At 37.8% G+C, this 20,417-nt stretch overlaps 1 protein-coding gene across 1 annotated transcript in view; it reads left to right on the top strand.

Moving 5' to 3' along the window:
* ATRNL1 (attractin like 1) overlaps nt 1-20,417 on the top strand; it is a 516,200-nt gene that overhangs the window by 379,797 nt on the left and 115,986 nt on the right. Inside the window, exon 27 of the mRNA XM_062635366.1 lies at nt 6,416-6,523. Within this exon, the coding sequence (XP_062491350.1) occupies nt 6,416-6,523 (108 nt within the window). The remainder of the gene's footprint in view (nt 1-6,415; nt 6,524-20,417) is intronic.

The raw sequence follows: 20,417 nt of genomic DNA, 5'->3' as shown, positions 1-20,417 counted from the left end.
GCTGATGACACCAAGCTGTGTGGTGTGGTTGACAGTTTGAAGGGAAGGGGTGCCATCCTGAGGGACTTGGACAGATTTGAGAGATGGGCCTGTGTGAACCTTATGAAGGTCAACAAGGCCAAGTGCAAGGTACTGCACACGGGTAAGGGCAATCCCAAGTTCAAACACAGGCTGGGCAGCGAATGGGTTCACAGCAGCCCTGAGAAGAATGACTTTGGGATGTTGGTTGAGAAACTGGACATGAGCTGCTTCAGTGTGTGCTCGCAAGCCAGAAACCAGCTGTGTCCTGGGCTGCATCAAAAGGAGCATGACCAGCAGATCGAGAGGTGATTCTCCTGCTACACTCCACTCTGCTGAGACTACACCTGCAGTCCTGTGTCCAGCTCTGGGGCCCCCAAAATAAGAAGGATGTGGAGCTTTTGGAGCAAGTCCAGAGGAGTCCACAGTGATGATCAGAGGGCAGGAGCAGCTCTGCTTTGAAGACAGGCTGAGAGAGTTGTGGGTGTTTAGCCTGGAGAAGAGAAGGCTCCAGGGAGAGACCTTAGAGCAGCTTCCAGTGCCTAAAGAGGCCAACAAGAAAGCTGGAGAGGGACTTTTTACTGGATCAAATAGTGTCAGGACAAGGGGGAATGGCTTTAACCTGAAAGAGCGTAGATTTAGATTAGATGTTATGAGGAAATTCTTCCCTGTGAAGATGCTGAGGCACTGGCACAGGTTGCCCAGAAAAGCTGTGGCTGTCCCATCCCTGGCAGTGCTCAAGGCCAGGTTGCACACGGGGGCTTGGAGCAACCTGCTTTAGTGGAAGGTGTCCCTGCCCGTGGCCAGGGGTTGGAACTTTAAGGTCCTTTCTAACCCAAACCAGTCCATGATTCTATGATCAAATGATAAATGACTGTAATATGCCTTGTTGGTGAAATCAGCTGATTTGGAAATTAACCAACTCAAATAGGTTACTCAACATGTGAATGAGAAATTGCTCTCCTTTCCAGCTATGTAAATAGCTAATTTAATTTGAAGAAATTTGTAACACCAAGAGATACAATGAGAAAAGTTAAGGAAGGCAATCTTTCTCTTGTGCAAATTAAAGCAAATAATCAGAGCTTCATTGAAATATCACTACGTATAATTCCGTTTGAGAATCAGAATTTGAGATTTTTGAAGATAATTAAATTACATTTATACCTAAAATGCCTGTGTTCCACTCAGATGTGTGTAGTCATTTAAACCCTCCTAAGTTGCTTCTGTTGATTAGATATGGCAATAAGAAAACTCAAGAATATGTGACTGTATTGCACTGCATATAGATACTCTCTGCTTTTGGAGGGCAATCCATTTACATAAATATTTCATTTTTTTAACCCCTGGCATTTGTCAAATGCAGTGTGATCGGGAATTAATCGATGCCACTCTCCAGGAGTTTTTGTGATTTTTACTCATTGCAAACACTTTTCCCATAAATCTCAGATTTAATGCAGGGCATTGTTAACAGTTCTGTTGTAGCCTTTTGATGTTACTTACATCAGCCCTTGACAGCACAGAAACAGGAGAGGAGGAGACCAAGCTGTAACTGCAGACAAGTCAGGGCTGGGTGATGAATAAGAATATGAATTTCAGATTAGACATTGGAAAGTCTTTGTCTCTAGGAGAGTAGCACCGCACTGGATGGAACAGCAGTGATTGCAGAATTACTGTGCTTTGCTGTTTTGAATACTCGCCTTGGCAAAGTCCTGGATGTCCTGGTGCAATGTCTAGGAAAACACAAAACAGAAAGAAAACCTAAGATGTGAAGGAAGAAAACCTAGAAAAGTTAGACAGTTGTCGCTGCTGTTAAAATAGTAAGTACCCTTTCAACTGCCATATCCTTCCTTATTTCTGACTTAGTGTACTGAGACGGCCTGGCTCTGAACAGCCAGAAGGGAAACTTTATTATTCTGTTGGTCAGAAGTCTTTCTAACATTTTTACAAGCATTTGTCACCTCTTATCCCTTTCCTGGCTTCCAAGCTGCCCCATGAACTTGGGCATTCACACTTACCTGTACATGCTTTGTGGCACATTCGAGCATGTACCTTGCATGCCAGTGGGCTAAATCAGCCCATAAAGGTGCCAAACAGCTACAGAGGGATCTTTCAGAGGATTTTTTCAGTTCATTATGGCACTAAAATGGTTTCATCCTTTTCAGCTATCCCTATCTATCAGTCCCTCAAGAATGTCTGTTACTGTATAACAAAGAGAAAGTACAACTGTCCTAGTTCCTAACATCTCATGTACTTTATTAGACTTTTTTTTCAGTTCAGGGCTTTTCTAGGACAGTTATGCTGGAAGGTGAAGAGAAGAGCGTAGAAAAAGCAGTGCTAGGCAGAAGAACAGTATCCTGTTCCACATGAGAGACCAAGTCTTAAAAAAAAAAGAGAAAAGTCTTCTAAATAGGAAAAAGAAGCAAAATGGTAACACTTCCCAAAATATAAAAGACTTGAAAAAAGTCAGCCTGGGATTGTTGAAACATTGTATTCTGTTAATGTTAAATCACTGTAATATGCATTTTGCACTGAGTGTTTTGTTATACCTGAATAAATTATGGGCATTAAAATATTTTGAAAATAAGTCTAAATGTTATCAACTGAAAAAAAAAAAAAGAGATCTTTATACTTAAATATGAATTTTGCAACAGAGACATTTTCTTATAAAACATTATGCAAGATGCTGTGGAATATTCCAATTCACTCCGAACTGCACTGATTAGAGAAGTATCCCCCATACGAATTTTTTTGATCAATAGTAAAATTCAATTGCTTACCCAGACAAATACATTCCTGTGATATGCTTTGAGATGGGGAAGCAGGTCCTATCTCAAAGGTACTTATTTGACCAGGAAAATTGGCATAATTTACTGGTGAAGATGTCTATGTGTCCGTGGAGAATCAGGTAGAATGTGTATTTCCATGTCAAGGGACTAATCGTGCCAAAATGCTTGGGTTTTTTAAGAAATGTTTTCAAATTAAATAGGTTTTGAGTGAGAAATTGAACTAACTTGTAGTGTGCCAACGTCTTACTATTCTTTGCTGATGACAAATGTAATTCTGTATTTTATATGAAAAATTCTATAATGGGATATAAATCGATACTTTGCGATTACTGCAAAATAATAGAGATGACTAAAATTTAATCTTGTCAATACTCTTGTACTTAATGAGATTTAAAATTATGGTAGACCTTAAAATCAGGGGTCTGCACAGTCAGATAAATGCTCATTGGATTTCTCAGTCCTACGCTAAGAAAGTAATGTTTTGAATTTCCCATAGTTTTAAGTTAATATTTAGACATGTGCTTAATTCTGAATATAATAAATTAAATGTATAACAGAATCTTCAAATATTACATGTTGATAATGTCCATCTATTCTCCAAGTAAATATCCCTAATTACTGAAGTAGTATGTATTTAATTGTTTGCATGATTTTTAAATGCAGTAATATAAGTAAAACCAGCATAGTTCCACTTTCCATTATCCCATGTTTATTGTACCTCAGTATGATGAAATCTGTGTGGCTTTTTTAATCTCTTTGGCCACTGAGAAAAGGTAAGGGGTCGGGTGGTTCAGTCTTCTCACAGAATCTCAGAATGGTTTGGATTGGAAGGGATCTTAAAGCTCATCCAGTTCCAACCCCCTGTCACAGACAGGGACACCTTCCACTAGACCAGGTTGCTCCAAGTCCCGTCCAACCTAGCCTTGAACACTGCCAGGGATGGGACAGCCACAGCTTCTCTGGGCACCCTGTGCCAGTGTCTTTAGGAATCGCTTCCTAATATCTAACCTAAATCTCCCTTCTTTCAACTTAAAGCCATTCCCCCTTGTACTGTCACTATTTGCTCCTGTAAAAAATCCCTCTCCAGCTTTCTTGTTGGCCCCTTTATGTACCAGAAGGCTGCTAGAAGATTTCCCCATAGCTTTCTCTTCCCCAGTTGCATGCTTCTAGGCTTCAAAATACCCATGTTCAAAGAGTTTCCCTGTTTCTTGGCCTACGAGTGAATCACAGGAATTTGCCCCGTGTGTGACTGGAGCACAGGGTGTCACACCTGAATGCCACCTGCCATGCGATAATCTAACTCACAAGGATTTTTGTAACTGGAACTTCGCCTTTGTCCCAGTCTTGATACACGGACAATTGAAAATGGTGGAGCTAATGACCTTTTCCAGCCACAAAGCTAATTTTAAACATCGCAGTATCTTTCTGTATTCCTGATTGCATATTATTTTTTGTGTTCTGCATGTTACAGGGAGCTTTAAAATGCTGAACAGAAAAAAAAGCAGTAATAGTGCTCCATCAGAGTGGAGCTCCATCAGAGAGGAGCACTTTGATGTGCGAGTGCTCAGCTGCCAAACTCTGCAGCGTTTCATGGGCAGCTGAGCATTTTAAAGTTTTCATTCTTGTTTACAGAGCTAATTAAAAATCTTCATAGTGCTCTTCTCAAGGAGTATCAAAATCACAGTGGCTGCCTTGTGAATGAAAAGGTTTTACGGAATGCATGACCGGGAGCAGAGGTGAAGAAACCTGCTAGCCGTAAAAAACACAGAGCATATCAAATACACGTTCCCTTGTAGTCTGCGTTAAGTAAATCTTCTAAATAATTGTGCATTTGGAGTGTAGGTAATTCTGCTCATTTAAGAGCTTTCCTCAAGCAATTCTATTTGTTTAAAACAACGTTTGTTTTCTCATTAAAAGTAAGCATTAGCCAATAGCTCTGTAGACTTACAATACTGTAATGAGTTCCATGTGGCAGGAATGTGCTAACAGCATTGTTTTCTTTATTTTTTGTTAGGTTTTGGTTTTTGGTTTGTTTTCAGGAAGGAAAACAGCTAGATACACTAAATTTTAGCATTTAGTGACTCAGTATTTTATGCTTTAAATTTCTTTGTGGAGTTGTTGGTAAGACTGGAGGGTCACAGTAGTTCTTTCTTGCTGTAAGATCTATGAATATATTGTACTGATGCAAATCAGTACTGATGTAAATCAGTATACAGCGACCAGCAGTTTTATTTTTAAAAACATAAATTTTAACCATCTGGATATTCATACTAGGCTTTTATTTATTCTGAATATAAACCATGTAGTTTCACACACAGACATTATCAACTATCCTTTTGGTATAATATAATGGGAGCCCATTTGTACAGGTGCTTGCTGACAAATACACTGCATGTTTATAAAAACCAAGCCTTAGGAATGTACTGGGTATGCTTTAGGAGATTACTATACTGTTTTGATTTTAACATTACGAGTGCTTCTTTAGATTTCTACAGACAATCTTAAAATGCAAGTCAAGAACAAATGTATAGGAAGTATTACAAAATGAGCTTGTTTCTTTGTAACAGACCTTAAATCAAGAATGTTTATTATGAAGCTGTCAGCAAATATTTGCTTGCATACCTTTTATTATTTCAAAGGCTTTTATGAACGGTACATCACAGTGCTAGTGTAATTTACTTTCAAATACCAATTTCTACTGGTTTAAGCTTTCCAGAGACATTATAAAGGAAATGAATCTTAGATCTTTTGTAATAAAACATTTTTGCAAGCATTTTGTTTCTTCAAGATGCTATGACATCCTGTTCAGTTGAAGAAGCGCACGACTTTAATTGTACGACTCATTCACTTTAAATATTTCATAATGCTTTTATTAGTTGCACAGAACCACTGAAGTAAGATCTGTAATATCTAGTGCTGGTCATCATTTTTATTCATCATGGTTTAATAAGCATTATAATTACAGATTGAGGAAGAAATATGAGTTAGCTTTGTGGTTTTCCTTGGGACTTCTGTACGCATGGGTATGATTGGAAGGGATTATACAAGCTCTGTGAGCATAGCTGATTGCATTCAAATACACTGATGCAGTCTCCCCAGTCCTGACACATTATTCTTCATCTCTAAGTAACTGCAGAAAAGATAATGCATAAAATTATGAGTCCTGACACTATTAACTCCATCTGGCTTAGTAGTGAAGTATGAAAATTTGAAGGCCAAGTGGACTTGTTCTTGGCAGGTGTTGTAATGCATGCATTACCAGTGGAATTAGACTTCAGCTATTTTTTCCAACTGTTTCCCATGTTTGCTTGCGACTTGCACAAATAGCAAAGTTATTTAGAGTGAACTGTCAGTTAGGGAAGCTTTCATTTGGAGATTTCATCAGAGTTCAAGCTGCATGACCATTAGGAGACAACGTAAGCCCTCAGGGCTCAGTTTTCGAGTAAACATTGATGATGAAAATTTAGCATAACTTTCTCCCTTTAATGTTACAAATATGACTGTTTGCATGCCATTTGCATTCGTGTGTTATAATGGGAGGTATGGTAGGGCAGACTAATATCTGGTGCATTTTTTAATGTTTTGTTAAAACATCATTTTTTCCTCATCAGCAACTTATGCGGGAGCGACAGCAGATGGCCAGCCGCCCCTTTGCTTCTGTCGATGTAGCACTGGAAGTAGGAGCTGAGCAAACAGACTTTCTACGAGGGCCATTAGAGGTAGGAACAGTGGTGCTGACAAGGGACCATTGTGATTTGCATATTTACATTGCTAGTCTCATCTGCATCTGCTTCTGAAACCAAGCAGCATCTGATTACCTGGAGCTGACAAGCCTCAGCTATGTATGTTATGCCATTTTCAAGGCACAGTTTTAATAGCATGGCATGAGCTGTTATCAAAAGCCACTGGAGAATCTATTAGCTTGCGCTGGAGTGACAGTCAGCTCACCTGGCAGTCCTTCCGTGATGGATGTGAGCTGAAGGAATGCAAGACATAGGCATTAAGAAGGATGCAGACCTCATGCACAGTCCTTCAAGTACATGGTGCCCCTAGTTAACATCCGTCTTAATTAACAGAGATTACAGCAAACAAACAAGCAAATTAATAAAGCGGCTGTGGGTTGAATTTCGCTGTTGGGCTTTACATGTACAGGTTTAAAGAATACAGAGTATATTGCATAGTTTTGTTAGTAGATAATGGCTACATTACTGCATTCTTTTATTGTAATTGCAGTACATTGTAAAAGAAATACTAATATGCAAAGCAATGTGATATTGGAATAGTGTAATAATGCATGAAATGGATTCTGGAAGTTTCACCTGCAAATAGGAGGAGAATTACAATATGCAGATAATAATATCTAATCTAGGTTGGGCTTTTGGTAGATTGTAATCCTTTATTCCTTTACTTTTATTTACAATATTGTGTTTACAGTTATTACTTTATCTTATTTATGGTGGGACCTGGCAATGAGATCTGATAGCTCTGAAATCTTTCAGGATTGTACTTTTCTTTTCACTGCTGCCGATTCCTCTTAAATTCAAAGCTTCTCTTACTTTTCTCAATAGCCTCTTTCAATGGAAGATTAAATACACTCTATGAAATCTCTAAGGTTCCTGGAGAAGTGAGCAATGTGAGAAACAGATGCATGGCAGAAAGAAAAAGAATCAGTTCTTGAGTACTTACAAATTGAGGTGCTCTGTCCTGCTATTGTATGGGAAGCAATCACAATTGTTCTTGCTGGCATAATTTAAGTACTTGGAATAGATAGTGAATAGAAATTCCGTATCTCTTTAAAGAGGCATTGTTATTTTCTAACCAAATACTAGAACCCCCACGTTCTTCGCCAATATCACCATATTTCTATCTGCTTTTATCTTGGAACAGAAGGCCTCTCCAGCTCCCCAGGCTGAGGGCACATTACCCTGTAGTTAAAAGTTAACTCTTTTTGAATGTGATTTCATTGTTTCAACGCTGGTATCTGGGAACATTTTGTCTGTTGTCTTTTCAAAGGGAGGCAATGAGTGGGAGCTGAGGCATCCAAACTCTTAATTCTGTACGTACTGATTATTTGATTAAACTTTAGAAGTAAACATCACAAGTTAATTGGCACATTTTCTTATATCTGTTATTTAGCACTCAAAGACATAGATGCTAAAATATTTTAATTATATTTTACAGGGGCTTTTTAGCTTTTTCTTCTAGTCTAGCATTTTATAATAATTGTTTAGGATTCAATTTGCATAGTGTTTTTTCCTAATGAATACATAGTTATACACAGAATGAAGTTCATTCAAAGTTTCCTTGGAATTACAATATGCTGATCTATATCAAAACAAAGCATTGTGCTGAGGATTAAATGAATGTGATTAAAGTATTGATTATCCTTTGATGTATATTCTTTAAGAAAGAGCTATATTAATCTTCTATTCCCAGCCTATATTCAGTTTGCAAAAGGACACTGACAGTTATAGTAGCTACTCTGTTCTTCATTCTCAGCTCCCTTTCAGACTGTAGGGAATTTGAGTCATACATGCGTTTCCAGGGTGCGGTGATGAAACAATAGGAGAGTATGAAGTAGCTGTAACTTCATTTTGTTATATTTAGAATCATGAAACTATTTTAATGATCCTGTGATACCTGATGCCTACTGGGATCTTTTAAAGTTAGACATCTTTTGGTAAAAATGAGGAATATACAGTGACTCTCTTCAAAATGTTCCCACTGGCTTTGTGAAGATCTTCCACTGATATACCAGGGGTTCCAATATTAATGTTGGAGGCCTGCATTCCCTCACCTCACGTTTTTATTGACATTGTGTTGCTCATTTATACTTTGGACATTGTTGGTATACTTTCACTGACATTGTAATAACTCCAGCACTTCCAGTGGCAGCGTATTGATCCATGGGTCCTTTAGGCACTTGTCTTTGAACTCTTCCAGATATTACTACCAGACTCCCATTCAGCTGCATAGTAAGACTGCTGTTCATTAATGTCATCGGGGTTACATGCTTTTGTGCAGCTGGTGTCCTAAATTAATACTGATGGTCTGGTACATGTCAGTATTCAAACAATTATCTACATGGTAATTCCAGTATGCCATTTGGTTAGCTATTGTTTTATTATTTGCATTTATTTGTAAATATCTAGAGCAACTTTTTTGCTGTAGAGTTTTAGTGTGCAGTAGTAAGGCACATTTTGCCCAGTGTTTGGAAAGCATATCTAAGAAAATAAGAGTATGAATAGTGTACTTAAAATGATGGCCTATTTTAGATACTTACAACACAACTGATATATTCGGGTCTATTTTCAGTCAGCAGCAATTTGCAACAGATTAGAATAAAATCTTGAAAGCATTACAGGAGAGAGTTGAATCTGTTACTTTGGGCTCTCTTTCTGCTTTGGAGTCTTTACCAGCCAGTCTATCTTTCTTAATGTTTTGCCAACAAAATGACAGCACCTTGATATTAACTCCTTCAAAAAACTTTAACATGCATCATATTACTCCTGTTTCCTGCTGTCTCAGTGGGGTTTCAGTCACTGAAAATAGCCTTTGCTCTTCCCAATTAAACCATGTTATTCGTCAACCTTTTACCTCCTCAGGCTACCTTTCTGTGTAACCGAATCACAACATGACACTAACAAGTCTCATCTTGTCATCCGTGCTGTCATGTTGGCCTTACATCAACTATTAAATATCTTATTGTCAGCTTAAACTTAACACAGAAGAAATCAAACTTAGTTTTTCCTTTGCACTCCTTCCCCTTTGGTATCAGTCACTGTCTTGCTAATGATATTGATAGCATCATAGTATCCTAATTCTAAATCTGTGAAGTAATACCTACTCTTGCTGTGGCATGATATTCATGATACTAATCTTGTGCACAATTATCCTATTATACTGTTTATACCAATACCAGCATTAATTTGCATCTTTATCTGCCTCCATTGCTTTCCCTACTTCAAAGTGGTGAAATCTGTATGAGTTCTTACAAGAGAAGGTGAGGATGGAGGCAGGCCACCTCTCATTCTTCTTCCCTCCCTCTTGGGAGGGACAAGAGCAGGCAGTGAACCTGTAGATCCCATGAAAGAAACAGCCAGGGCAGGCTACAGTGAAATGGCTGGTGTGCAGGTAAAAGAAGAGAAAGAATTCCTAAGGTCCCCTTGTTAGCAGTTTCACATAGCACACAGACTGTTAGGAGCAGAGCAAGAGAACACCAGAAGCACCTTGTCCAGAGAGTTTGAGAATATTGTGGTATTTTTTGATACCACCTTAATTTTTTCAATGCCAGAATCAGAAAAAAATGCGATAGCATCATAGATCAATAGATACAATGCTTCCTGACACTCAGTGCCCTTAGTATTAAAAGGGTTTTTATTCCTTTCTTGTCTTTTTTTCTAGACATCTAAGTCATTTCCAGACCTGGTTGCTTTTTGCTGCTCAGTATTTCCCAAAAGCTAAATTGTTTAAGCTATCTTTGTATTATAAGCCTCCTTTAGGCAACTTTGTTTTCCACTAAATACAACTCACTTTTGAGGAGTCACTTCCTCTGTGCTGCTGACAGTCATTTTACTTCATCTCTAGGTTAGGTAAAAACAAATATAAATGTGGTGGGCTTTTTTTCTGCCCTGCTTTGCCTAAGTCCTGGGTATTTTTCAGCCCATTCAAAGCCCATGGATTTCTTTTGAAACAGGGACAGACTTTTTCTTTAGGCCTGAGAGATAACTTGGGCACTACTGTAAACTCTAATGTATGGTCATGCTAAGTTTCTGGTCAGTAGCATCCACTATGCTACATCTGCTGGAGTAAAGACAGATGTGCTGTTGCCTGCATTAAGAACCAAGTGCAGATTTGCTCTTATGCAGATTTGCTCTTATGATGATCATCCGTTTGATATCTTTACAGTAGTGGATATCTATTTTTTTGCAAATCGATGTTCTTTAACAATTATTTCTGCAGAAAAAAAAATGCAGTAAATCTTTCAGTCGTTTTTCCATCAAGTTACTGAGTTTCCTATAGAGTTGTCAGAGACGGTAGGTTGTTCTCTACTTCTGACAAGGTGAGATGATCTCAAGAATTTTGAATTTCAACTAAAACCCATCTTTGTTTTTCTAGAAAGCCTTAAGTAATATTTATGGTACATTAATTAAGTTTTGAATTTCAGGCATCTCTGAGAAGTATGAAGCAAATATAAGCCCTTATTTCTCATTTATTTAAGTAAAAGATTTGAAAGGTGTGCACCAACACCGGTAGCTATCATTATACCAAAAATGGCTATTGGAAATCAGAGTGACTCATTAAAACACATGAAAAACCTATAGCAGGGGTTTGTGAGGTTTAGGTAGTTGAAATTTATACTAATCAGCTTTGTTTCTGGTTTCTCCTGCCAATAATATGTCAGAACTTTTTAGCTTGATTTACAAATAAATGGAACGTAATCGTACAAAATTAAAGAAGTTGTATTCTTCATCAACATTACACCTGCATTATTTTGATGACATAATGTCTAATATCAAGGAACAGACTCTTCCCAACTGCGTTACAAGTCATCAGACTGCCCCTTGATATTCTCAGTTCCTAATTTTAGTCTTAGTGTCAGAGGATAACTTGAGTCTCCTTGTGAGGAAGTAATGATTTATTTAAGGCCATGATGAATTTGTCCCTAGAACTGTCATCTTGTTTCCAGTGGCCAAAAGGCAATACATATTTGGCAATAGGAGCTATCAAAGGCCATTATACTTGCACTTCTTTACTTTAAAGTCACGCTGTATAATTTATATAGTTGCATATGTTGCTCATGCAAGGTTTTTGGGGAGCTGAACTTTGGGAATGTCAAGGAAGAAACTAGTATATTAAATATTTCTTATAAATTCTGTTTTAAATGTGATCAAATATTTATTGTTGTGGTGGGATAAGTAGACGTTATCCCACACTATCATATGGGTAAACCAGACATTCTTCTGGATGGGGAAGGATAGTTTCACTGTTTAATCTATCTTTATCATGCTTAGTGCTGAGGAAGCTATGATGCCAAGTGCGAGATACAGACTGTGAGCAACTTCAGCCATGATCACACACAAAAAGTTCCAGGTTGTTCTGAATGATGCCAGGGATTGCAAAAGCTGTAGCTGGATTCAAGGAAGCAGGTTAGACCTACCCTATTCTTTTTAATGTCATTCAGAAATGCAGGTTTCATTGGGGTTGTTTTGTAACCTTCCCCTTCAAAGCCTTTGGATGTGCATGTGCTGAGTCGCTGTTTTTAGAACTCTCATCCTTGAGTGTAATTGTAGTTTTCCTAACTATTTTTTTTTTTGTAACAAACTTTTTGGATTTTTTTTTTCATGTTTCTTTTTTAACCTCATGCTAATTCCAGATTTGGATTAGCCATATTGTCCATGTGTTATGTCTGTAAACTGACCTCTGCTTGGCAATGGAAGGGGCTTAACTAAGTACTGTGTCTTGCCTGTGGCAATGGAGCTCAAGGAGACCAAGAGAAGAGAGAATTTAGTTGAGAACAATGTGAGCAATCAGATTTAGATAGTATAAGTGCAAGGAAAAGTCAAGGAAATTGGAGTAGACTGTTGAAAGGAGTCAAAATAATAACCTTAAACATGCAAAAGGTTAGTAGCAAACAGAAGGGCAACAGTCTTTTCTTTATGTGCACTATAGGCAGCAAGGGTGTAATGGACTTAAATTGTAGTAGAGGAGGTTCAGGCTGGATATCAGGAAAAGCTTCTCATAATAAAGCTGAATCATTGGAAGCAACTGCCTGAGGAGATGATGGAATTTCTTTTATTGTAAGCTTTTTAGAGCAGGTTGGACAAACATTTCCCAGGTACCATGAATCATAGCTGCATTAGTTTCTCTCAGCGCTGTCTTCATTATTATTTTGATTGCTGCCTAGCTCTTCCTTTTGCATGCTATCTGAAAATACTCCATTTTTCTTGTTTGAACAGTTTAATTATCTTCATTGGACTATTGTTTTTCTGTTACTGAATATTTCTGACCCTTCTCTTCACTTTTGCTGTTATCTTCATTGATTTATAGCCTCAGTTTTCTTGTAAGATCAGAAACTGTTAAGTCATCCTGACCCCCTTGTCTCTCCATGACCACAGGCCTGCCTAACATGATCTCCAATCCATTCTGAATTAGTTTCAATATTCTCCTTGAAGCCTGTGTTCATGATGTAATTATTTTTTGTCTTAACCAGTGCATTACCGTATTTATAGCCTTTCAAAGTCCATGCAGCCTATAGTACTAGATTTCAGAGAAATACAGTCAGACGATACACCTGACTCTGAAGATAAGAATCTATACTGAATAACATTTTCTGTTTTTCTGTATTACTCAAAGATCATGCTAAATTTGCTGTCCACTGCCTCAAGAGCACCATTATCTTGTGCTACACTTTGACCTTGATGGTTCACTGCATTCTTCTCTGCCCACACCCTCAGTCTTATTCAACTGGAAGACTTTCTCCTAAACTATTGAGGCACTTTATTTTGAATCCTACCTTCAAATCTTATTTTTCATCTTTGCAAAGGATTTACTCACCTTCGGTACCCTTTGGTGATGACGTGTGAGGGATGTTATATCAGATGTAAAATTAGCATTTGGTAGTTCTTCTATTAGAGAAAAGTGTTTACCTGAAAGCAACAATATTTGGTTTGCAATATCTTCTTCCTTATATAATGAACCTTTTTTCAGGAAATCAGATTTTTAGATTTCACTTCATTTAATTCAGTGATCATATACAATAATGTAGCCCAATTAAATATCTTTACATTTGCGTAAGAATTTTGTTGCTGCTCTTTAAATTTGTCTAGCACTATGTAAATGTTCTGAGCCTGTGATTTAGAACAAATACCTAAACTAGTTGCTCATGCATACTGATCACAGCTATGATTTTTTTTGTGTGTATGTATATTAACTCTAGTCAATGTAAAGTGTACGGATGTTCCATTCCTTGCACAGAATCAAGTTAACAATATTTTGAGATATCTAAGTAACAGTTTTCTCTTTCAGCATATGGGAAGTCTAAAAATAATCAGAGAGATGCTCCTGGAGTAAGCCACATTGTTTTTTCATACAGACCAAATTTGTGTGTGTGTGTGTGTTTATTGCTAGAATATATACTAACACCTTAAAACTTGTTGATGTTTTGACAGAGTCCTTAACTTAAAGTTTCTAAAAATTCTAGTTTGGTTCTGGAATTTTTCCAGTCTCTAAATTTACAGAAAACACATTTTTAATCCCTATATTTGCTTGCTTATTTCTGTTGAGTCAGTTTACTTTCATGGCAAACAGACATTGTCAGAGTGCCTTAAACATGATGTATAGGAAATTTGTCTATATGCGGGTTGATGCCTTCTAACAAGAGTCAAGCCTCTGCTTATTGACGTATGGGCTGTAGGAACTGTGAATGCACAATTAGTTCTGAAAACCTGATTTTTGAGCAGCTTTTTGATAAAAATGTATCTTTCCGCTTCACAAAATGTATTTGGCATATGCACCACGTAATCAGATGACTGCAGAAGTTGTTTGGATAGAAATATATGATTTGTGTTGCACAAAATTGCCAACAAATTTCATGCTCAATAGGAACAATTAGCAGGGATTTTGGCTGACTGGCTAAATGTAGGTGTTTCAGTGCTATTGGCACGCTGTGAATAGAAATTGTTAAATTACTGTATTACGCCTAGTTGCAAATTGAAAGTATCAAAATAAATATTCTGATTGTTTTAAAGCAGAAGTGTTTAGATGTGTCTGTAAATGTTATGAATAATGAAACTGTACATGTCCTATGCTCATTAAAATTTATAAATACAATTTTTCCAACATCCTATTTCATAAAGGTACAAAATGCAGTGAATGCAAACCAAAATATATATGTACATACCTCTGGGATTGTCTTTGAATGAGGCTTGCTTATGGGAATCTTGCCTTTGGTTAGCAAATCCATGACAATGAGATTTTTCCAGAATTGTTTAAAAACTGAACATACCAAAGCACACAAATAATTTTGCTATCACACTAACAGCACATAGACTGACATTTTTCATTGCTTGATTGACTGGGCCTTTCTCTGTACCTGATTTGCACACGCCGTTCTCTGACAGGCTGCTCTTTCTAGTTACATATATTTTCTTAGTATTTCTTTGGGTTTAGATCAAAAATTATTTCTCATCTTTAAAGTAGGACATTTCTCACTTTAAAAGGAAAGGAGAAATACATACAGAAACTATAGTATTTCATCAGCTATTTCTCATGGTTCCGGGTGGAACTGGCTACTCTATAATCTTACTTAATAATTGGCAGCCTGTAGTCCTTAGCTTTGCTTCAGAGACATTACCTGCATTCCTGGCTCTCTACTTGAGTTTCAGTTTTTCCTGCCAATAGCAACACATATTGAAACTGCAGCAGACAGGAAACAACAGTACAGTCAGTGCCTTTGCTTTTCTTCACAGAACTTGATGACCTGCATGTATTGTTAGGTAATCTAATAGGTTATGCCAGTTTTCACTCAAGTTTTATCATTCTGTAACTTCTATCACACTAAATTTGAGTATGAAATAGATGTGAATTCTTTGCATAGAAGGCAATGCACCTGCCTTGGACAGCAGCTGCTTAAACCTCACCTAAGAGTCAGAGAGCCATCCAGTTTGCTTACTTCCCAAGACTATTCCCAGCAGGCACTTTCCTACTTGGTCTATAGACTCAGCTTTCAGAGATTTATTGGCTAAGCTTTGCCTAAGTCCACAGGAAAGACTAAAATATTGTCTCTGGTCAGGGCTACAACTAAACTCATTTTGAAGATGGCCACCTTTTGTGCAGTAATATAGTGAGGATAGTATTTGTCCGTGAGCTAAGAAACCAGTGAGCCCAAGGGGGACTATACCTATATAGCCCTAGCCATCCTGTGGGAACATACTCTTATTTTATAGCTACAGAAGCAGATTGATCAGGTGATGAAGAACAGACAAGAGGGAATCTGACTGCTTGGATAACCTGGGTACTCCTCCAGAAGGGAAAAGTAGGAAAGTGTTCCCTGTGGGCAGGATCCAGAGCTACAGATTTTGCACTTCCCATATCCATGTCTAACTTTGGATCTACCTACTGTTCTTTTTATGTCACAGCTCTTGAATTTCTGGTTGCGTGGTGGCTTTATTTCAAGAAAAAGGATATATCGTGTTCCTGTTTAGGTAGACCATGAACCCCCTGGACTCAGTAGAACCTGAAGCTGAGCTTTCTCGTTACCTGGATCACTCTTCTGATGTGTACTCTGCAAATTCAGGTCCCACTCATTATATGTCCATCAGGGCTGGAGAAATTTAATATAAGTGTGCTGCACAGCATTTCTTCGTGTTCCCAGTGTTCTCAGAGGGATCATGGAATGCTTTGAGTTGGAAAGAACCTTTAAAGGTCCAACCCCCGTGCAATAAGCAGGGACATCTTCATCTAAATCAGGTTGCCCATAGCCCCATCCAACCTGACCTTCAATGTATCCAGTGATGGAGCATCTGCCACCTCTCTGGGTAACCTGTGTTTCACCACCCTCATTGTAAAAAATTTCTTCCTCACATCCAGCCTGAATCTCCCCTCTTTTAGTTTAAAACCATTGCCCCTTGTCCCATCGCTACAGGCCCTATTAAACTGTGTCTCCATCTTATAAACCCTCTTTAAGTATTGAGAGGCCTTAATAAAGTCTGCTCAGAACCTTCTGTTGTGTAGGCTGAACAATCCCAACTCTCTCAGCCTTTCCTCAAAGGAGAGGTGTTCCATCCCTCTGATCGTTTTTGTGGTCCTCCTCTGGACCCACTCCATCAGGTCCTTGTCTTTCTGGTATTGAGGGAGTCCTGTTTTTCCCCTGCATATTGAGAGAGGCAGTTTTCATTTTGACACTGATTGTTTAGAAAGGTATGGTAGTAATTACAGGCAGACTAGATCACTTCTTTGGTGTGAGGAACCCAAGATGTCAAACAGGCTATGAGGAGGCTGGGTTATAGAAGTTATAGGGCATGGATTCCATTCACTAGCTTTAGCAAAACAGAAGTAGAAGCATCGCATAGTGTAATCCTCAGTAATAATTTCAACAATGTTTTTTTATTATAGAAAATACCATAATACTAGAATTTGAAAAATTAGTGGGCTCAGTCAGGACTGTAGGACCCAATGGTTTTATACTTTAATGGTCTTAAAGGAGCCATAATTTCTTTCAGAAATCAAAAGATTACCAATGGTATATGGCGGTAAAGTAGAAGCTGTAGTAAAGCAGATATTACAAAGGCAGTGAGGCTGCAGTGATATTGGGAAGATCACTAACTTCGTATCAGGGAAATATCTGCAAGAGGAAATCCTTTAAAAACTAAGGAGTATTTGTGATATGTGATCACTTCCAGTTATGAATATAGTGTATTTTACAAACCTATTAGAGCTTACTAAAACCAAGTCTGTAAAACATTATTGTTCATTAGTGTGAAGCAGTAAAGTTTTTAACAGATACGTATGAAATAAAATTTTGCTTTTTTCATCTTTAGTACGTATTTATATTATTGGAAAGCTATTTAAAGTAGAATTTTGCCTTTCCAGGTGCTACTCCTTATACTATACCCTTGACAAGATGACCTTTTTCTTATCTTTGTTATCCAGCTTTCAATAAGTAACTGGGAAGTTTAAAAGAGACACTTGCTATCAGCTTCTTGTCTCAACTGTTTAGGGCTTTAAAAAAGATGTGTAAGTATTGAATCAGCTCAAGTTAATAAATAGTTATTCTGTTCCATAAACAACTTACTGGCTATTAAAGGAAAAGCCACTGGGCTTTTGTAAAAGTGGACAAGCAATTTATTTTATATTGAGAAATTTTTCAAATTGTAGGAATCAGAAGGAATCCAGTGTACCCTTCTGAACACACTTAAATGCCAGTTTATGTGCAGCAAAGAAGAACATTATCCAATGACTCACAAACATAATTTCTACTTTGCAACACAAAACACACAAGTGTAGGACACTCTTTAAGATCACCACTAAATATACCAAGAGGTGCTGACATGACTTTGGCAATGAGATCTAATGAGATCATTTTCTTCTGGGCATATGGATGTGTAAAGTGCTCTTTTTTTTTTCACATGAAGAATATTTTAAAGAAAGAAAATCTATTACCATTTTGATATATGGAGAGCCAGCTGAACATCAGAAATTGAATATGCATAAAAATCTCTCCAAAAGCTACTGTTTTGTCCTCCTATGTACTTTCAGAGTTAGATTCTCCCATCACTCACTTGCTGAACTCAAGAAAAGCAGCATTGCACCAGCTCCAAATCCAGCACAACTTATATCTGCTAGAGCATCATTAAAACTGGACTAGTGAAGTAGTATACTTAATCTGATGGATTTATTGAGAAATAGTGGATTTGTCTGTAATGTTAAGTGCAGAGCAATTGCAGATATATATTTAAAAAAAAAAATTCTATTTTTCTCATTTCCTGATATAAATAAGTGGTAGAAGTAAGTTCAAAGCACAATGTGGTTATGGTCTAGCAACAGTTTATAACCAGTTTGCTGCTATTTTGCAAAATAACTAGCTAAAGAAAAATTTAAATAAGCTTCTGTAACCAAGATTTCTTGTCTTAATACTTACTTTTATTTATATAAGGATGCTCAGGGTGAAAAAGAAGTAAGAGGAGAACTGGAAGGGGTGAACAAACAACATAGGACTCTAAAGGAAAGCAATAATTAATGTGAGGCCATACAGGAAGATGCTTTGATGCTTTGGGAGCAACAAATATATATATATACACACACATGTATATATATATAAAACAACAACTATATATTCATAAAAATGCACAAAATTCACATCAATAAAATGGCACACCTAATATGACCACTGAGTAATATGTTGATAAAATTTGCCTTCAGTCTAAACCATATTTCCCAAAGCCTAGACATAGTGTTACAATTTGCGTATGCACTGCCTGTAGCCACTGATATTCACAACAGAACACGGCATAAACCCAGTGCATTTAGTGTAGGAGTGCATGATGTCATGCTTTGTTTTGTTTAAGATATATGTTTTGGCATGTGAGAGAGGGCAAAGTCAGAGAAACTTGTTTAGAATTTGGGATGACTGATAGGAAAGTTTGTTGAAAGTCTGCAGACGAAGTAATACTTCAAGAACATTACTTACCTAACCCTGAGGAGCTTACGTCACCTGTAGTACTTGGAACTGGTTTTGTTCCGAAAAGTTCCATTGTTCAAGATGAGAAAAAAAGGCTTGATCACAGCCCCCCTTAGGCAGTTTTTTAGATGTGCTGTCTTAGCCACCGAGTATGAGGATACCTCAAATTTATGTTCGAAGGAAGGGCAGTACAAAAAGCAAAAGGCAGGTCTGATGTTTTTACAGAAATGTCTGCAGTAGCCTTTGCTACTGAGGTGTAACCTATTACTCTGTTTCAGATAGTTTTTCAAATGGCTTAAAATACTCAAGTATATCAAAGAACTGTAATCACCCTGAGAGGTGATAATAGCACAATCAACTCATTATCTTCCAGAACATGGGGCAACAACTTTAAATCAACTGGGAAAGGCAGAAAGCATTATTCAGAAATGCTGCTTAATGAGAGCTGGGACTGAATGAGAAATTCAAAAGCACTTCTGTACAATGGGTTTTAGTGATCATTGTTTGGTACATCTTCTGTGTAATTATAGGTTCTTCTGAATGCTTTCTTCTGCTCACCTCTGCCTTGCCCATTTTTAACTCTAACCAGCTTGTTTTCATCAGTATGCAGATCTTCTCCAAGCGCCATCCTGTTTCAGCATTAGGATAACTATGGCAGGCACTTCTGACAGAAAAATGCACCTATTTGCTAGCTGAGTATTTACAGCATGAGACCTCATCTTCTCATCAGCTGTGTCATAGACTTCACATTACTAGGACCAAGGACTGATCCTTGTTAGGAGGATGCATGTTAAGCTGAAATCCAACATTTTTTACTTACTGAATGTGAATTATGTGATAAATCTAATCTGTAGACAACATCATTCATCATGCATGGTAGAATAATAGATAATTCATGTTGAAGGTACCTCTTGTAGTCATACAGCAGTCAGAGAGACTGGGGATGAGCCAAACCCCTGAGTAAAAGTCAAGCCACCTTTGATCAGATTGCTTAGGGCCCTGTCTTGTGGTGTTTTGAATATTTCTAAGGATGGTGATTCCATGAACTCACTGGCCCCTGTTCAGGTGTTGACTACCCTCATTGTGAAAAGCCTTTTCCTGATACCTCATCAGAATCTCCCTTCTTGCAACTTCTTTCTGCTGCCCGTTGTCTTATCCCTGTGAGAAAAGCATGGCATAGTCAGAATCAGCCATAGGATCCCAACTTAGCCAGCTCCATTCAAGACTGAACAAATCCTGTACTGTCAGACTTTCCTTCTAACGTGTAGGCCACCTGTATCTCACAATTTTGTTTACAAAGATACCGTGGGAGACTGTTTTGAGACTCTTGCTAAAATTCAAGGTTAACACCATCCACTGCTGTCGTCCACTGAGCCAGTCCTACTATCACCAAAAGCAACCAGGTTGGTGAGACAAGCCTTCACATTTTAGTA

The sequence above is a fragment of the Pezoporus occidentalis genome, unplaced genomic scaffold (genome assembly GCF_034315485.1).
Source record: "Pezoporus occidentalis ecotype Australia unplaced genomic scaffold, CSIRO_AGI_Poc_V1 ctg45, whole genome shotgun sequence".
In the NCBI taxonomy this organism is placed as follows: domain Eukaryota; kingdom Metazoa; phylum Chordata; class Aves; order Psittaciformes; family Psittacidae; genus Pezoporus; species Pezoporus occidentalis.
This window is presented reverse-complemented; position numbering and strand designations above follow the sequence as displayed.